Genomic DNA, 18,601 nt, shown 5'->3' with positions numbered 1-18,601 from the left:
GCTGGGGTAAAGCCAGACAGTTAGTGTAACATGTCGTGGCTTACACGAAGCTCCTTCCGTCATCCCTATCGGTCTTTATTTTCCGTCTTTCTCCTCTGGAAGGCCTTATTGCTTCTCCTGGCCATCTTAACTCCCGGTCCCGGGTATGATACCTCCACGACCTTATTTCCATGGCACAAGAACACAAGTGAAATAGAAGGAATCATCCCATCGACCTTGAGGCGGATATCCACCAAATTGACGAGATGGGACTCCATCTACTTCACTGAAGCGGCCAGACGAGGCCATCTCTTCGAGCAAGAATGGGCATTCAGTTATGCGTTCTCCAAGTTCATTAATCTATTGGCCAGTGGTAGGCGTGTTTCATGCACCCCATAAGCCAATTTTCTGTGTTCTAAGATTTCTGCTAGGATTTACACACATAGGGGCATTCCCCTATGAATTCAAGCATAGTGCACTCGGTATTGCCATTTCCCACGCAGCTCATGCTACCTCGGTGGTAGTTCTCTATCGTCTGGCATGCACTATATTCCCTACAGCGCAAGGGCGCAAGCTAGCTTTTATCGCAGCATGCCTGCACATTATCTCGCCTGCTGGACTTTTCCTATCTGCTCCCTGCACGGAGAGCACGTATTCTCTCCTAAGCTTCACGGGCACTCTTCTCTTTGCTCAAAGTTTGGGTGCTCGCGGCGTCTCCACCGGCATCCAAGATAGTCTTCTAGTGCTTGCGGGTGTCCTATACGGCTTATCCACCGCTATTCGTGGGAATGGTCTGCTCAATGGCATCGTTCTTTTCGAAGAAGCATGTCGAGTCTTGTATTCGTTGACGCGGGACTTAAGCTTTGCCAAATTTCGCCGCTTGGTTGCGGTCGGTCTCGGAGGTATCTGCACGGGGCTCGGGTTCGTGTTGCCGCAATATATAGCCTACCAGCACTTCTGTGGTACATACACTGCCACCCACGAAGACCCGTCAAGAGATTGGTGTCATCGAACTATACCCAGTATATACAGCTTCGTTCAAGACCATTACTGGTAGGTGTCTTATCTCGCCTTTGTCAATTTTCGCTGACGTATGCAGGGACAATGGCTTTCTTCGATATTGGACTCTGTCCAACGTGCCATTGTTTGCACTGGCTAGTCCAATGTTGGTCATCTTGGTGTACTCTGCCATTTGGACGCTCGGGGTGGATTCTAGGCGGAGGGAAACACCCACGAATACAACGCAGCCAGGGTTCCCGACAGGCCAACTGACAGGTCGTTTATTGCGTAGCCTGGCAGCTCCTCAGATTACCCTTGCCGTCATGGTGTTTTTCTGCAATCATGTGCAGATCATCACACGATTGGCCTCTGGTTACCCAGTGTGGTATATTTGGACAGCGACTTTGATCATGAACAGGTACACTAGTCCTTCAACTGCATCGAAGCGGCAGCTGGAGAAGACCAATGATCAAAATGGTTATTGGCAGATAATCGTTCAGTACATGGTGATATACGCTGCTGTGCAGGGTGTACTTTTTGCGGCGTTTCTTCCTCCGGCCTGAACCGGCACGGGCGAAGACTGTGTATATAACTAATATTGGTCTTTAGACAAACGTGGTCAGAGGCCGGCTATATAATATCAATGTCGGCTCTAAGCTACTTTTTGGACAAATTACCATAGCCCCATCCTCCACTACAGCCGCAGCAGCATGTGCATCATGGCAGACGTTGAGCTACATTGGACATTACAACACAGAAGAAATGATCAATGATCTGGTCAGTCTCTGGTTGTTCATATCATCTAGATAGATACACTAATACAGGAAAGGAAGGACGCAGTCCTTCCCAAAGAATAAGCCCATTCCTTCCAAACCCCCAAAAACAGTACACACGGGGAAAATTCAAAAATATAATGAGACGCGCTTTGCTTTTCATAACATCATCCATCAATGGCCCAAAAATCAAGCCCTCTGGTCCGACTGCAAAGCCTGGTACGGGTGCTGGTTATCGATGCCCTTCTGTCTACCGGCATTGGTACCGTCAGGACCACTCTCAGCAGTCTTCCGCTGGAAGCCACCCTGCGCCAACCGACCGGGGTCATTCTCGCTACCGATATCAGTAGTCCAGCTAGCGTTCGGCGCATCATCAGGAATATCTCCTTCCTTCAGGTTGGCACCCTTGGGCTTGCTGTCACTCAAGCTACCAGTCACATCGTGGACGTAAGACGGCGCAGCTCCAGCATTGTACTGGCTACTGTAGCCGCTGCCACTAGCCTGAGCGGGCTGCTGCTGCTGCTGGGAGTAGCTAGCACCGCCGCTTCTTCCTCCAGAGGACTGTTGCTGCTGAGACAGCTTCTGGGAAGCAGGGTACTGGCCCTGGCCGATACCGATTTCCTTCTGCGCAGCAGTGGGACCACCGACGTAGCCGGACTCGGGAAGGTGAGCGCCAGGGTAGTCGCCCTGTCCGCCTAGACCCTCGGGGTATCTACCCTGGGTGTCGGTGTTACTAGAGTCGAGCTTGGTAGCGGAACTGGTATCGGTGTTTCGGACGGTGGATTGACCTGCGGAAACGCCCATAGGCTGGGCTCCGCGATTCTGAGAGAAAGCGCCGCCCTGGGTGGCTGATTCGGCGGCCAAGGAGTCGTTGGTGATGGGGCCAGAGGGCTCCTGGATGGGGTTGTTTCTGCGCTCGGGGTCGGAGGTGACCTTTATTGATGTTAGCATCTATGCCTCAATTGTAACTTGGGAAGTGTTGAAGGAAATTGATACCTTAGTGCTTCTCTGGCCAGGGGGGATGGGCTGTCCTTGGAGATCCATAGTGATAATGGTTGTTATATGTGGTATAGAAGTATGATAATAGTAGTGTTAAGAGGAGTAAATTACTGGACTGATATAGTTGATTGATTGATTGATTGATTGATTGATTGTTAGATGAATGAATCAAACTGCTAACCCATCCAACAACCCATCTATATACTCTACGACCGAGTGAGCCAAAAGAAACGGATGGCGTCAACTTCCCCCGAGTCTGAGCGCTTGCTTGAGTTCATCCCAGCACATGATGTCATACTGACATTACGACGAGTCCACCGAATTCAACAGAGAACAAGCGAACAAGGTACGTCAACGAGCAGTATCTGGTCTCCAGTTGTGGCGTCAATTAAAACTAAACCATCAAACGAGAAGGGAGAACAAGCAAGACAGGAATTCCAGGTCTTCCAGATCAGCGAAATTGGGCTGTTGTTCTCTGCAGGGGAATCCGGCCCCTCCCCCCCTCGCCCCTTCCCCTTTGGGGCCGGATGTTGCCCTTGAGGGCCCAGACAACTTCGGTCGGATCCACCCACATGTCTGATTGCCATTTCCGGTAGAACTAATAGGGTATGAGCTCTTGCTTATGGTTCGTTGCTATGATGTTTTTGTTCTCTCTCTATTGCGTAGATATTGGCGATTTGGATGCTTTGCTGGCGCTCTTGGTGGTATTGCTGGTATGACGTCATGGTGGTTGGGTGTATGAGGAACGCTCTCTCTCATCTCTTTTGTTACTACGGATATGTGTTCAATGCATGGCAATCGATATGCTTTATGAGATGTTTTTCGTTCTCTAGCTGCTACGGTCTTTAACGTGCCGTTTGATTGAAAGGCTCTAGGGTTTCTGTCCGCAAGCCGATTGGACCGGCTGTGTAGTATTGCTTGGCCTACTTGACATCTACCAAAGTAGGCTAGAATATGATGAAGCTTTTATTCATCTAGTACTAGCATTTACAGATCAATGCCTAATGTAGCTGGTCAATCAAGCACATGAAACAAATAATGCGTCTTTCAGTTCCCACGCGGGTAGATAATATATTTATAGCATACAAGTGGATTGAAGGTGAATCAACCTATCTCAAATAGCAATCTACATTGGCACTACTGGTATACTCTTAACTATAGGAAATGAAGATGCGATACGACCATGAGAAAAATAGCAGTAAGTAGCAATGGCTATAGGACATCCATTTTGGTTCATAAAATGCTCAAGTCATAATAGTACACATAAAGATAGGCCGTAGTCAATACGCCCTCCCCAACATTAATTCATAATATCCCATTTACCGGTAAAGAGCATCCCGGGGCAGACCTTCAAGGTTATCCTTGCCCTGGCGTCCAACACCGCTCATGGGTTGTGTGTTCTTGTGGTATTCCTCTCCAGACACCCGGACGCTGCTGCTTGCAGTTGCGGGTTCCCTCAAGGCGCTGTTGTTCTCGCCCGAAACGGGGCCTTCGCGACCACCCGAACCGACGTTGACAGTTCTCTGGTCCATAGAGTTCCAGTCGCTAGCACGAGGGGGATCCTCGGGCAATGGCAGGTTGGACTGGGCCTTATCGATCTGAGCCTGCTTGTCGGTGTTCTCATCGATGATGGACTGGAGTATATTATTAGTATTTTTTCAAACGAGATATCAAGTCAAGTGAGGAATTACCTTCATAGCGGAGACGTTAGAGTTCTTGGGGGTCTTGCCATCATGAGCATGGGAGGCATGGGACTCAGGCTTGCGGATGTCCTGGATGGTAGTGTGGAAAGTCTGTTCGGACATTTTGGATGAGATTGTATGTGTGTGGTAGATGAAGTGGTAGTTGAGGTGAAGTTTGTGGTTTGAGATGCGATAGATTGTTCGTGATGATGGATTGAGAGTTGATTGATTGTTAAAATTATTCTGATGGGATCAATGTACCTTTAATATGTTGTTGCAGTGGACGAGAACCGATGGGCGTGGCTGGTGACGTTGGCCGCGACGACGTCATACAAGCCGGCTACACCTTGGTTCGCCTTGCAACCAACCCAGCATCATTGACCCCTTCATCATTGGGGCTACAGTGTCCACTCAATTATGGAGACTATGAACGAATAAGACAAGTCTTCACCGGGAATCGTTCTATTGGATGAGGGAATATCAGAAGTTGCCGGTGAAACAGCGTCCCCTGAAGCCTTGGAGTTGTCTGATCGATGATGGCAACAATAACGACAGTTCTCCGCATAGCAGAATGCTGTTAGTGTGTACCTGGAATCTATCATTCCTTCTCATTCCTTTAACTTCTTGACCCATTTTTATTACATATTCACCTCTATTGTCACCCGGTGAAGAAACAGTAGTCGCTCTAAGCCAAGCCCCAGGTACATGGGATCAGCACGCCTGTGATGCCATATCAGATCTGATACTGAAGATAGAACAATCCAGGGACATCATCATGCAGCCCAAAGCGGGGTCAATGCTCGTTGAGATGTAGACATGCTAAGCAGACATTTTCCCCAGTCTCGGGGAGTGACGTACCACTTCAGTGTCCGACGATTTTCGAGTGCTATCGATGCATAAGTCTGCGGATGAGACATGATCTTGCTATACAGCACTGCATTCAACACGAGTACTGCTCCCCGATAATGATGCATAACACATCTCAGGCAAGACTCAATTCATGCCTATACTCGAGAATACGTATCTCTGGTTGATATAGGTGTAGTTGGGCTTGGACATTGGGCTAAGTCTAATCCAGTGAAGTGAGTCTTCGGCATCTTACTCGAGTCACAGACTTTCCATATCAGAATCAAAGGTCATAAAGATATGATCTTAGGCTTGATCTCCGACTGTTTCGGAGAAGACAATACTATCAAGGGCGACTCTTAATCTGAGGACGGACCGAAAGCGATGCTTGTCACAACGCGTAGGCTATTGCACCCCACAGACGTAGCATAAAACCACTGGACTTTGTGGCAGCTCCAAGCATCGTTAGTAGCGTCAAACCTATCAGTGTTAATCAACGTTAATCTTTAAGAACGGAATTATATCGAAGAGATCTTGTTCAGAGTCAGGGACAATCGGGGTCTCGATCGGGAACAGCGGCCTCAGACCGCCTTCCTAGGGAGGATGGCAGAAATTGATTGTCTCCCCGCTGATGCAGAAATGATTTCTCCAACACTCAAGCGATCAGATCGATGTTATTTTCTTAAAATCATTCTTTTCTTGCTCATATACCTTAGAATTGCTGCGCGCGTTGTAAAATGCCTAGAGATCCGTTAATTGGGCTGGTCGGAAAGGTCTGGGATTCTTTTACCCCTCATACGAGACGCCGCTGATCGAAGTGAGGGGCATGTAGCCATCCAGCGGAAAATCGACCACATTAAATAGTCTGACAGATGCCTCTTCCAAAGTCGGTAAGCTACTTAAGTTCTGCACTTTGAATTGTGTCGGAGCACAAACTTATATCATGTTTCACATCCAGGAAATTTCCCGTATGTTCAATCCTATTGCCGTTATCGTCCTACATCGATATCGATATCGCCCTTCGGACGCCGCAATGGACCGTTTATCAAAGCTGTTCTGACTGGCGAAACACAGTTTCACTACCATCGATCCTCAGCGCGCCATTGGCTACCTTCAGATAGAATGCGCCTGTCAACGATTCAATGTCTCCGATAAGTGCAAGCCGAACTACGGAGGATGTGTGGAGGGACGGCGCTCTGTTCCCATTGAACTTCTGGATGTCGCAGGTCTTGTACCAGGTGCACACCAAGGACGCGGTCTGGGTAACAAGTTTTTGGATGACCTGCGCCATGCCGATGCCTTAATCCACGTTGTGGACGTTAGTGGAACAACCGATGCGGAAGGTATGGAATCTTAAATATCTGGACAAATATCGGAACGGCATTACTGATGTCGCACTTGACAAATACAGGCAAAGCTACACGAGGATACGATCCTTCACAGGATATTGAATGGCTGAGGTCGGAAATTGTACGCTGGGTTCTGGGAAATCTCATGCAGAAATGGTATGCTTGCGCGCCAGGAGCTACATGATCAGGGCTAATACTGTGCAGGGGTTCCATCAAGAGGAGGCACATGGCAGTCAGTAAGTTTGGTCATAAATCAGCCAGAAGCATCTTTTTGTGCTAATAAACATCAGAGGCTACGGCCGTGGATACCTTGCAGGCCCAGTTTTCCGGTTACGGAGGTACAAATGCGATTGTTGCCCGATGCCTGGATCGGATGGGGCTGAAAGAGCCTCTCGAGGAGTGGTCTGATGAGACCGTTGAGAAGGTCGTTGAAGCCTTCATCGCAGAAAAGTTCCCGACAGTCTTCGCCTTGAACAAAATCGATCATCCGGATGCAGACAAGGTTGGTCATTCCTCTCAAGTCACCATGTTGCTGTCGTTACTGACAAGTGGGCCTAGAACATTAGCAAAATCGCAAAGATGCAAGATCCTCAAACAATCGTACTCTGCTCCGCCATTTCAGAAGTTTTCCTTCGCAGGCTAGCAAAACAGGGATACATCAAGTACGTCGAAGGAAGCGAGTTCTTGGATACAAGGGAGGACCTTATCGAGATGGGTGATCCTGATGGAGGCGGCCTCAAGGAAATGGACGAGAAACTCACACAGTACGAAAACACTATATACGCCCTTTTCAGTAGGGCCATGCTAACATGCACATAGGCGCGTTGAGAACTTGAAAGACATGGTGCTTTATCGTTTCGGGTCTACAGGAGTTGTTCAATGCCTTTCACGCGCGGCAGAACTGCTGGGACTCGTGCCTGTCTTTCCCGTTCGCAACATCTCCACTTTCTCTTCTGGTGCCGGTACGGCTGTGTTCCGCGATTGCGTTCTTGTTGGCAAGTGAGTGGCCCTGATATGAAACCTATCCCTTCAGTTGGACCTTCTGACGCCGAACAGGAATACCACTGTGGGCGACGTTGCTCGCAAGGTGATGGGTGATGTACCCATCTCCTACATTGAAGGAGTCGGTGGCACCCGTGTCTCAGAGGACGAAATAGTGGAAGTAGGAAAGCACGATGTAGGATTTCCCGTTTCAATCAAACTGCTTGCGCCAAAGCTAACCTTCTTATTTTAGGTGCTGTCGTTCAAACCTGGTCGATAGATCCTGCTATTCAAGATTTTATGTACAGTCAACATGATAATGAAACACAAGTACTGAGATGATATAGCTCCAAGACTAGCGTCTTCCAGTCCCACTTAAACCGCTTCTGAGCTTTTCCAATTATCATTATATGATCCTGGGCTTAATGACCCTTCTATCAGAGCAAAAACCAGTTAGCCATTCAACTGAACTCCGCGAGGTTTATAATGATTGCATAGGCTTGTACGGCTTTTGCATTGGCACTTACATGGCCTCTCTCATCATTCATTCCAATAATTGGCTCTGGTGCCTTCGGATGCTCCTGCTTCGCCTTCTTCCCATGCTGACTGCCTCCCTTTTCTGTTGCTCCCTGAGGCTTTGCGTCGTTACCCCCGCCCTCCTTTCTGTCCTGCATGACAGATGCTGATGCATCTGTTGTTGGGTCTGTGGTATCACTTTTCTCTGCCCGGTTAACTGCATTATCCTCCGCCCCAGTACCCTTCCACTCTTTGCCCAGGCCGCTGTTCAGACGTGCCTGCACGCTTCTTGGAGTATGAATCGCAGCGGGCTGCCAGATGGAGCGCAGTGGAAGCAGACACGGTGTTGGAGGCCGGGGTACAAGCAGATTATGGAGCTTTGAAGCTGAAGACTGAATGCGGGTGTTGGCAGGCATATTGGTCGTTGTAGTACTGAAGCAACTAGTAGACCTTGTGGTAGAAGTGGTTCTTATTGACGCAGCACTATGTCTTTCACGTATAGCAAGAATAATAACTTGTCTGTCCGGGTTAAGTCAGAACATCCCCGCAGTTTCAATTAATACTAGCTAAGGTCCGATCGAGTTCGCCTGGAGAATCCGGCTCGACAGCTTTTGTATGACGTCTACATGCCGCAATGTACCCCAGTTGCGATCAACGGTCATGGATAGGGCTTAGGGCATGGGGATAGCTCCCCGCCTTCTTATCGATAAGGACAAGCAAACACCTGACCTGTACGTCGCAGACTGCACCATGCTCGCTTTATAGTGTTCGTACGCATTTACTTTCACAAAAGTAACGCCCCGTAACTGAAACTTAACAAGATGAAGCACGAATACTATCCAATCGAGACGCTTCCGTCGTGGATAAAGCTCAATGGGGTCTCCGTCAATGGTATCGCTTTCCGCAAATTGCAAGCAGATGATGGCACCGACAAGGGGTCTGCAATTGTTGCAACTGAGGTGAAAGCAGGTGGCAATGAAGAAAGCGACGCGGTAGAGTCGGAGGTACTTTTGCGAGTACCATCTGACTTGGTTCTATCATTCGATTTTGTTGAAGAATACTCCAAATCGGATAGACAGCTCCGTGAGGTATTAGAAGCCGTCGGAGACTTCGGAAGAGTAGGTCTTATTTCCTCATTGTACTCCGATCTCGGCCGAACAGATACCGTGTTTATGGCTTCTTCGGAAAGACGGATGAGCTCGTGTTGATTCTATGCTGATCTGTACAGACAGCCAGAGGCGCTATATTAATCTTCCTTCTCGTGCAACTTACCCACTCTAGCCCGGATTATGCGCATGAGCGCCACCAGATTGGACTATCGAGCCCTTGGACCGAATATATGAAGTATATGCCGTCTTCTATACCTTTGCCTACATTCTACAGTGAAGAGGAGTTAGAGCTCTTGCGCGGCTCCTCATTGAGGTTGGCTGTGCATGCGAAGATTGCCTCGCTGGAGAAAGAATTTGAACACCTGCGTCAGAACACAGAAGGCTTGGACTGGTGTGAAAAGTATTGGTGGGATGAGGATACGGGAAAGCTGACGTTCAACGACTGGAAATACGTCGATGCGCTGTACCGGTCACGCATGGTAGATCTGCCTCGGCATGGTCATGCAATGGTTCCGTGTATTGATATGGCAAACCATGCTACGGAAGGGACGGTCAAGGCTTTATATGACGAGGATGCCGATGGGAATGCTGTGTTGCAGCTGCGGGATGGACGGGGCTTGCGGGCTGATGAGGAGGTCACGATCTCGTAAGTACTGTCTTATATTGACTACTTGTGGGTTGAACCTTCTTAGACTGACAATATTAAGGTATGGTGATGAAAAGTCTGCCTCAGAAATGATTTTCTCATATGGATTCCTCGACGAGCATACCACGGACGCGAAGCAGATCTTCCTTGACTTGGACATCCCAGATGACGATCCTTTGAAGATAGCAAAGAAAGCATTTTGCAAAGATACACCCGGAGTCAAGATATCTACTTCTTCTAGCGGCTCAGGCACAGCCGCAACTACAACCTGGGACAGCCCCATCATCTGGTGGGCATGCGTGAACGAGGAAGATGGGCTAGACTTCAACGTCCTTCAAACCACCGACGGCGGCAGGGAACTTAAAGCTACCTGGAAGGAGCAGGAAGTAAGGGACGCAAGCTGTCTCAGGGACTTGCTAGCTGCAGATCCCCAATGGGATATCTACCAGCTTCGTGCGGTGGTGCTCATCCTCGAGCGGTTGGAGACCCAATTCTTCGTCCTCCGCCAAACCGACATGATGATTAGCGAGATCCGCGAGAACGAAGACATGCGTGCGATTTTCGAACCATTTGTGTTTCAAACAATCTTGAGGTTACGAGAGCTGGAGTCAAAGCTTATGGAACGGGCAATCGAGGACCTCGTTAACCAGGTACGTTGTGTGATATTCCCGTTCGCTACTCCTTACCCCATATTGTAAACCCCACACAATAAATCAAACATAACCAAAAGATACTAATTGTCGATCCTTCAAACAACAGCGGGAAACTCTCATGTCAAGCCCCGCAGTCAACGCCTACCTTACCCAACAATCAGGGGACATAGAGGAGGATTTCTCTTGAAAGTGAACTACGATCTTAAAACACCCACTTGTTCACTTCTAGTCTAGCTAGTTAGCCATCTCAAACCCACTATAGCAATGAAACAATCTAGTCAAGCAACCCTAGTTAGTCAATGACTAATTAACGAGTAGCACAGTGCCAACCTATTTATCTGCAACCAACCTACCAACCAACCACCTAATCAAACCCCAACACAAACTCCATCATGCATGCCGATCCTTCATCAAATCCTACTACTACTAAGCAGCAGCAACTAGTCACAATTAACTCAAGTCTCGTATCAAACCCCACCCAAATAACCAACCCGTAACAGCACCGTAAATTTGAAACCATGGCCATAAAAACGTGGAGGTACCAGTTTTCCACCTAGCTACTAAGCCACCACCACCACCAACCCCGGAAGATCTGAGTTTGAGTTAGCCTGAGTAAGAAGTAGGTATCTTACCCACCGCGGGGTAAAGCGATCCTTCCCAAAAAAAGAGAGCGTTGGATTGGTTGGAGGAAGTGACGAGAAGGAATGGAAAAGGGATTAATTGGTCCTGGTTGGTGAAACTTTAAATTACAATTTCTGGGCAAATGCCATTTTGTAACTAGTTGTTGCCTGGAAGGATTAGCACGAGACTAATTATATTATTTATTTCACATTTTGAATTAGATTTACTACTTAGGAACTATGGGTTTGTGCTGTAGTGATGACGTTTGCGGTGATTCATAGTTACTTGGAGTTGCCAAGGGAGTTGCTTCAGCTTAGATACTGATTGATGATTATTGGTAAGTAACTTGGTGAGTTAGGTTTGAGGGTCCGATGTCGCTGAGGTGGTGTCTACTACTCACTATTGAAGTTGAGTTGGTGTGTTGGTAAGATATTACAGTCAAGTTCACCCGAGGGATTCGTTACTGCAGCCCTGTGGTATCTTACTAGGCATCGATCGGATAATTTTCGCGTGCTTTGGGTCTTACCGTGAATACCCCCATGTAAGAAGGTCATCAGGTATGTATTAGGTACATCCTAGTTACATCGGGGGATGTGAAGATGCTAGTAAGATACATATCAGGATCTCAGCTCGTGGGGCCAGATTCATGCACGCTACAGCTACGGTCCGCCATGATCGACTGCTAGAGGCCCAGGAGACCCTGGCTAATGAGAAGGTGGTCCAGCCAGCCAGCCAGCCAGCCTTCTGGCTCTGGGAGGATTTGTCGAGTGAGATATGCACGGCAGTTGCAGAGCGCCGGAACTATCGACCAATGTGAATGTCACACCGGCTGGTCGACTGGCACGAAGCAGAGCTGACTACGATTCCGTAGTGACAGTGACAGAAAGTTGTCTTGCCTCAGGTGTTCATCGCGCCCAAGTCAAAAATTGGAACAATAGCAGTGGGCGAATCACAACTTCTTTCCAGACTGCAGTCATTGATGGTCCATGGATATCCGCCCCCACCTCTGCGTTTTCTCGGCAAACGCTCGGCGCACGACCAACTTTCACCGAGCCACGGTCAACATAATTGAAAAAAAGCGCTCGGAGTACCCAGGACATATTATATTAATGAGTGTGATAACCACTAGTCGCTGATAAGTCTGTCGGATATCCCCGTCGAGCAGGGCGAGGAAAAAAAGTAAATAGAAAGAAGCAAAGAAAATTGCAGCCGAGGAGCTTTTATATGAGTGATATTGAATCCTCTTGGTGTTTCCCCACCGAGAAAATAAGCAGACTCGATCTCGTTCAGGCCTCGTGCCATTCGATCAATGGGAATACGAGGATAATAATCCAGAAACCAAGATCAGGAGCGCTTACTCTCCGCGATCTTCCAGCCGCGAACGCCGGGGGGGAAATCAGTGGCAACACCGCATGAGGCAGTTCACATCCAGACCCAGGGGACGAGACCTTGACTCAAACGGGAATGGTTCGGCGAACGCTCGGATTCCCCACCCTGGTTGGGCTGGAATTGGAGTCAATAATAATGGTGAGAGCAACAGATCTGCTTTGCATTTGCATGAGAAAATTTCATCATCGTCAATATTATAGTCAACTTTGTTTTCTTTTCTCTCAGAAGATAGAAACTCAAGGAAAGCTGAAGATCGCTTGTAGATTAATACGTAATCTGTCTGAATAGTAAGTAGTCACCATTCAATGTCATTTGGTAAATCAAGCGTCCGGGTGCCAGTTGGGTTCCGAATCGCGGGGAGGTGGTGGTTGGTTGTTGGCCAACCACGGTAGAGAGAAGTGGTAATATTAGAGTCTGATGGTCTGGACAGTTGGCAAAAGACTGTGAAGTGATCTCCATCGGGTCCCCATCCACTCTCCCACATTTGTCGGACCGCGAGCCCGGTGGAAACCGGCAAAGCTTTGCTGGCTCGGAATGCTGTGATCTTCAAGAGCCGGACCGCACTTGCGTTCTGCTAGTGTCGGTTTTGTCTGGTTCATCTACATACTAGTCCTCGTGCATTCTCCATAATCACCCCGATAATCCGTGCTTGGGGAGGGGGAATAGATTGCAACCATGGGCCTTGGCAGCCATCCGTGACGATATGATTAGATATGGCAATAGACGGGACACTCAACCTTGATGATACGAGAACCCCATCGTGCATCCTATCTGACTGGTTGTGTGTCTTATGGCTCGCCAATCACTTGCCCTTCTGAACACCCCCCTGTAAGGAGAATTAATGTAGGAATCTCCGGTGGAAAGAGGCCTTATTGCACCGGTGCCATTAATCATACATTAGTGGCCGCGCTGGTCGGAGTAGGTCTGCTGTGGACTTGCCCTTGGTGGAAGTTGTTCCTGCCGCCGCCAGTGCCGAGGCGTCGACGCGGGTGGTGTCAGGGGCCTGTCAGTGCCAACTTTTTTCTCTTTTCTGATAAGGTGACAGCGAGGAGATTGATGCTGATGAGGCGAAGGGGCGGCGTCTTACTGCTATCTACTAGTACTAGCTTATAAGCAATTTAATGCTGTTACCTATTGGATACTACGCAGCCTCGACTAAACACATAAGTATCCCTCGTTCTCCGATGCAATACTCCGCCTCGGCTCAGCTAGTCATTTCTAGTATTTACCCGCGTCTCTAGATGGGTAGATAGATACTAACTAGTACTACTACTCAGACCATTAGTAGATGAATGGCGAATCAATCAATGTAAGCCAGAGATGAAACCAGTGCTGTGTGTCTTCATAGTATGTGATGCTACAAATCAGCTGCTGTCAACCGACAAGTGCCGAGGACCGGGGAAAGAGTCACTCAATTCGAATAACCTCAGCGGCTCCAGACTTACCATACCGGTATTACTCCAACCCACAAAACCTTCCAAAGATTCCAAGTCAACTTTTGGAAGCCCGCCGACTGTCGGCTGAGCGAATGAGCTGAGCCCACAACGGGGATTGGCCGGCATCCCAGCGCATGACCCACAATAGATAGCCCCACCAGCCCCCCTTTTGAGCCGGTTCAGTCCTCAGGCCGCACCGCGGAACATTTGTTACCAGGCCTGATACCTTCGCCGTACGTACTTACATCGAAAAGTTGCTGCTTCTGGTCGTTCTTCTTCTGCCCCGTCGGTCCTCTCCTTCATCCTCACGCCTTACAAACCCATCTTACCGCCACCACACACTCTCTCTTTGGCTCTTCCCACCTTCTCTATCTTTCAAAAGTCCCTTAACCCCGCTGTTATCCTCCGCTTACCTTAATCTCGACACTACTTCCGCATCTCCACCCTCTCCTCTCACACTGAGAGTTACACCTAGGTTCTCCAGACCCATCTCACTGGTGATCCCAAGGCGTTCGCATCAACTACTACTGAAAACCCCTCGAGTGTACCGTCGAATCTACTCCCCAAGTCCGGCGCCAATCCGATCCATTTTCCCAAGGCAGATGCGCCACAGCATCCAGCCAACATGCCTGGAATTCTCCCGATGAAAGTGATCAAGGTCGGGAACGGCTCTCAGAGTCGTATCGCCCAGGCCTGTGATCGTTGCAGAAGCAAGAAAATCCGTTGCGACGGCGTCCGTCCCTGTTGTACACAATGCGCCAATGTCGGCTTCGAATGCAAAACTAGCGACAAGCTCAGTCGCCGTGCTTTCCCCCGTGGATATACCGAGTCGCTGGAGGAAAGAGTGCGCGCCCTGGAGTCCGAAGTTAGGGATCTCAAGAATCTGTTGGATGAAAAGGATGAAAAGATCGATGTGCTCTCTCGTATACACTCTTTCTCTCCTTCCTCGCGTCAGAGACCTAGTGCTGCAGCGCCGTCGCCATCTGCGCCTGCAAGGTCCAACGGCCCCGATGGAGATGAGGGTGTAATTCAGATCCCACAATCGTTGCCGCCTACCGAGTCGACCTCAACTGATAGTGCAGGAATCTCTAGTACTCGCGGATTTGTTGGTATGTTCAATCGTCCGTCCCTACGTGCCCACATCCTGGGACCCATCCCTTACAAACCCCGAATTGGGTTGAAGCAGTTTTTGAGATAAGGCTCATGGCTAACCCCATTAGACGTCTTCACAAATAAACTCATAGATCAAAACCGATTGCCGTCAAATGTTGCGATCAAGTCTTTGGCCGCTCCCCCAGCCATCTCCCATTCCCGCGTCGACCAGGCCATACGCACGGCGCCCCGGCTCGTATCCGATCAGCTCATCAACATCTTCTTCCAAGAATGGGCTCCTCTCTATCCCGTTGTTCACCGACCCACTATTCTCAAAGCTTATGAACAGTACCTTTCAGGCACCGAGTCTATGCAGGGCAGCAAGCACGACTTGGCACAACTGAATTTGATCTTCGGCATTGCCGCCCTTACTTCAATGGTAAGCTATAACCCTAATATAGCCAGACCACACCGGAAACTCATTGGGCTTTTGCAGTCGAGAACCAATCAGGACCCCACCTTTTTCGAAGACAATTGGTCCTCAGTCCTGGAATCTATCGCCAGTGATGTATCTATTGCAACAATGCAATGCTACGTGCTCGCTCAAATGTACTGCATGACGAAGGGCGATTACACGAGCCTCCTACGCTATCGGGGTCTTGCCGTCAGTCTTAGTCAACAGCTCAGACTGCATCAGAGCCAGAAACGCTTCTCGTCGAATGCTCTCATGGCAGAGACCCGAAAGAAGGTGTTCTGGTGTCAATATACTCTCGATCGGTGAGTGGACCCTCTCAAGGCCTTCCATAGCGTATCTTTCTAACCCATTGCCAGATTTACCGCTGCTTTGACAGGATTGCCTGTTCTACTACGTGAAGAGGATATCAAGACCGAATATCCGGAAGATATTGATGATGAAAACGTCACGGAATCGGGCTTCTTGCCCACTCTTCCTGGAGAGTCTACCCGTATCTCGAGTGCGATTGCTCTATTCGCTGGTTCGCGCGTGCTGAACAAGGTTTTGGAGGATATTTATCCCTCTGATGGAGGGTATGATATCTCTTTGTCGAAGCTACGTTCAGTTGCAGAGCAATTGGATGATTGGGTTAAGGGCTTGCCTGCTCACCTTCGCCTTGAGTTCTCTCAAGACAAGCCTAGCACCAATGTCACTAGTAGCCGGTCGCCCCTTCTGGTAAGTACCAGAAATCCTCCTCCGACCATCACATGCGTTTACTGACTTGTTCCTAGTCCCTCGTCTACTACTTCATTCGTTCATTGATCCACCGGCCTGCGGTCTGCTTCGGCGAGGAGCACGTCCGGTCCCCTTCTATCCTTACAGTTTCCGACTCAGCCAAGCATATTATCCAGATCCTTCAATTGCTCGATGAGAGACGTCTCTGTCTCTCTGTGAGTATTAATCGGAAGGAGCTGGTTTTCGCTACAGGACTAGGCCTTCTTTGGCAAAGCATCGGGCTGAAGCGTGACAGCAAGCTCGTCAAGGAGAGCCAAAAGTTACTCACCGCAGTCATCGATCAATTAGAATCTGAGTCGTCGTCCTCGGCCGCGGAGTTCAGCGCCTTGGCCAGTGTTTTCGTTTCTTTGAATAATAGCAAGCATGTGTCGATTGGCAAGCCGCAGGACATGTCGCCGCCCTTGCAGAGACCTTTGAAGTCCCCGAAGAAGCAATTTCAGTCGTGGAAGTCGCGCCTGAGTGGAATGACAGGTTCAAATCACCACGAAACGCCGGATTCGCCCTCTCGGAGGGCCACTATCTGCGGAGCGAGTCCCAATGCCGCCCAACGCCACATCAGGTCCTCCAGCTGGGCTAGCTTGCCACCGGACAACTTCCACGCGCTAGATGTATCTACGAACAAGACAGTCTATCCTTCGTCTTCCGGCCCGTACGATAGCAGTCATGTGCTTTCGAGCTCCGCACCCTCGGATCCCCCGAGCGGACCTATCACGGTATCCGACTGGGAAGTCGTCCTGAGTGACATGGACCGCGGCTATTCGAACATCTTTACCGGGATCTATGGGGGAAGGGAGTGTGGTGAGGACAGTGGTCCCTTCGCTTCCCTCACGGCTGAGTTCGCCCACAAGGAGGATCCCATGGTAGCACCGCTGTCAGCGCCACACGCAGAGCTGCAAGGGTTGTCTCCCGAGGCATGGTCAGCCAGTAGTAATAGCGACGTCCCAGCCAACCAGGATCAACCGGCACAGAGTGTCCTCAGCTACTCTGACGAAGGCAGTGCCGAAGAGGGAGTACCATACAACGATCTGCGGCTGTCGCCGGCAGAGCAGGCCAGTTTCTTGGGCTCGTTCCGGAATGTCATGATTCCGGCGGTGGAGGATGAGGTGGATGAGTTCGGGCTGATTAACGGCTGGGATCGGCGACTGGCTATTTGAGCTATCATGCTCGGAAGACCAACATTTTTCATGAACGCAATGACCATTGGTTGTAAGTGGAGTTCCTTCTGTATTTTGGGATTGTAAGGGTGGAGCGAGAGGATGTCTGTGTTTCTTTTCCCTTGTTGTTTCTCCCCATCTGTTTCGTTTGTGATACCTGGTCGGTGCAGGGAGTCTCGGTTTCCATTAGGCACTCTACAAAGAGTGTTTGTCGGGGGTCATATCCTGACCCTTTGTCCCTATAATGTTTGAGTATATATCTTCAATGATGGGTCTTCAAGTATATCCGTTGTTAGTAATTCTATTCCTGTGGAACGGATGATTGCCGCGTCCTGCAATTTAGTTCAAATGTTGCCTGCTTCAAAACCCTCTGGGTCCAGGATGTAACGACGGTAGCTATAGCTTGCTCCCTACTATAGAAATCCCAGACTCACATGAATTGCATCACATGCACCTGCCAAGAGATTGTATGGTCATCCCTCACATGATGATGATGATTGTAGAGCAAGCGCATACTCCTAGTAAAGTACTACTCCTGCATACTTCGAACCAGACGCATCTGACTGCAAACGAGTGAGCAGAGCGAGCCTACCACTACGAAGTATTTACACATGCCTCTCACAGGCCCCCTCCATCCCCGGTCCGAGCATCAATCAGAGGCATAGATCGGAGTCCCGAGCGCATTCCCCGAACGGCACACACGGCTTGGACTAATCGGGGAAGCCGTTCGATCTGAGCGGCCCTGAATGAACCTTGCAAGCTAACTAGTAGCTATTTCAATAGCAGTGAGCCCGGAAATAATAACGTTTCAGTCGGCGACTGCACAACTCTAGCTGCATGAGATGATTTTCTAGTTGCGACAAGGGTTGACGTGGGCTTACTACTACTAGCTACCTACCAAGTACTTGGTATAATGGACTGGCCAGCCATCGCTATGACTTGTCTTGCCCTTGATGGAAAGCATCGGAAATACAAAGCAAAGAGAGGGAAAAATCTCTGCTATGATGCGTGACCGCTGATTGCCGCGTGTTGTTTGCTTCATAATCAAATCACTTGACCTGCTAGATATTTATTCTAGGAGATATGTGCTCCGAAAGCTAGACTCGATAGTAGTACTACAATGTGGTT

General features: G+C 49.2%; 7 protein-coding genes across 7 annotated transcripts; 4 read left to right on the top strand and 3 right to left on the bottom strand.

Moving 5' to 3' along the window:
- Positions 1 to 30: 30 nt before the first annotated feature.
- Positions 31 to 1,541, top strand: BO88DRAFT_429822 (DUF409 domain protein; the record flags this gene model as incomplete). Its single annotated transcript, XM_025709186.1, has 4 exons — positions 31 to 352; positions 411 to 1,032; positions 1,079 to 1,184; positions 1,227 to 1,541. The coding sequence occupies 4 exons, from the start codon at positions 31 to 33 to the stop codon at positions 1,539 to 1,541; spliced, it is 1,365 nt and encodes a 454-aa protein (XP_025558009.1).
- A 178-nt stretch (positions 1,542 to 1,719) lies between these two features.
- BO88DRAFT_374940 (uncharacterized protein) lies at positions 1,720 to 2,795 on the bottom strand (the record flags this gene model as incomplete). Its single annotated transcript, XM_025704319.1, has 2 exons — positions 1,720 to 2,684; positions 2,748 to 2,795. The coding sequence occupies 2 exons, from the start codon at positions 2,793 to 2,795 to the stop codon at positions 1,941 to 1,943; spliced, it is 792 nt and encodes a 263-aa protein (XP_025558008.1). The 3' UTR covers positions 1,720 to 1,940.
- A 1,274-nt stretch (positions 2,796 to 4,069) lies between these two features.
- Positions 4,070 to 4,555, bottom strand: BO88DRAFT_458309 (uncharacterized protein; the record flags this gene model as incomplete). Its single annotated transcript, XM_025711035.1, has 2 exons — positions 4,070 to 4,384; positions 4,442 to 4,555. The coding sequence occupies 2 exons, from the start codon at positions 4,553 to 4,555 to the stop codon at positions 4,070 to 4,072; spliced, it is 429 nt and encodes a 142-aa protein (XP_025558007.1).
- Positions 4,556 to 5,936: 1,381 nt separating this feature from the next.
- On the top strand, positions 5,937 to 7,981 carry BO88DRAFT_408639 (Ygr210 GTPase family protein). Its single transcript, XM_025707756.1, has 11 exons — positions 5,937 to 6,051; positions 6,111 to 6,168; positions 6,237 to 6,246; positions 6,353 to 6,621; positions 6,690 to 6,783; positions 6,832 to 6,863; positions 6,918 to 7,129; positions 7,186 to 7,391; positions 7,447 to 7,626; positions 7,684 to 7,804; positions 7,862 to 7,981. The coding sequence occupies exons 1-11, from the start codon at positions 6,016 to 6,018 to the stop codon at positions 7,886 to 7,888; spliced, it is 1,245 nt and encodes a 414-aa protein (XP_025558006.1). The 5' UTR covers positions 5,937 to 6,015; the 3' UTR covers positions 7,889 to 7,981.
- Positions 7,837 to 8,540, bottom strand: BO88DRAFT_374930 (uncharacterized protein; the record flags this gene model as incomplete). Its single annotated transcript, XM_025704318.1, has 2 exons — positions 7,837 to 8,042; positions 8,136 to 8,540. 2 exons carry the CDS (start codon positions 8,538 to 8,540, stop codon positions 8,031 to 8,033), a joined length of 417 nt encoding a protein of 138 aa, XP_025558005.1. The 3' UTR covers positions 7,837 to 8,030.
- Positions 8,541 to 8,859: 319 nt separating this feature from the next.
- BO88DRAFT_184955 (SET domain-containing protein) lies at positions 8,860 to 10,737 on the top strand. The gene is made up of 3 exons (XM_025701776.1): positions 8,860 to 9,242; positions 9,353 to 9,879; positions 9,941 to 10,737. Exons 1-3 carry the CDS (start codon positions 8,946 to 8,948, stop codon positions 10,575 to 10,577), a joined length of 1,461 nt encoding a protein of 486 aa, XP_025558004.1. The 5' UTR covers positions 8,860 to 8,945; the 3' UTR covers positions 10,578 to 10,737.
- A 3,530-nt stretch (positions 10,738 to 14,267) lies between these two features.
- On the top strand, positions 14,268 to 17,873 carry facB (C6 transcription factor FacB/Cat8). Its single transcript, XM_025707755.1, has 5 exons — positions 14,268 to 15,087; positions 15,199 to 15,509; positions 15,567 to 15,847; positions 15,902 to 16,259; positions 16,316 to 17,873. The coding sequence occupies exons 1-5, from the start codon at positions 14,604 to 14,606 to the stop codon at positions 17,471 to 17,473; spliced, it is 2,592 nt and encodes an 863-aa protein (XP_025558003.1). The 5' UTR covers positions 14,268 to 14,603; the 3' UTR covers positions 17,474 to 17,873.
- The last annotated feature ends 728 nt before the right edge of the window (positions 17,874 to 18,601 follow it).

The sequence above is a fragment of the Aspergillus vadensis genome (genome assembly GCF_003184925.1).
Source record: "Aspergillus vadensis CBS 113365 unplaced genomic scaffold BO88scaffold_32, whole genome shotgun sequence".
Lineage (NCBI taxonomy): Eukaryota > Fungi > Ascomycota > Eurotiomycetes > Eurotiales > Aspergillaceae > Aspergillus > Aspergillus vadensis.
This window is presented reverse-complemented; position numbering and strand designations above follow the sequence as displayed.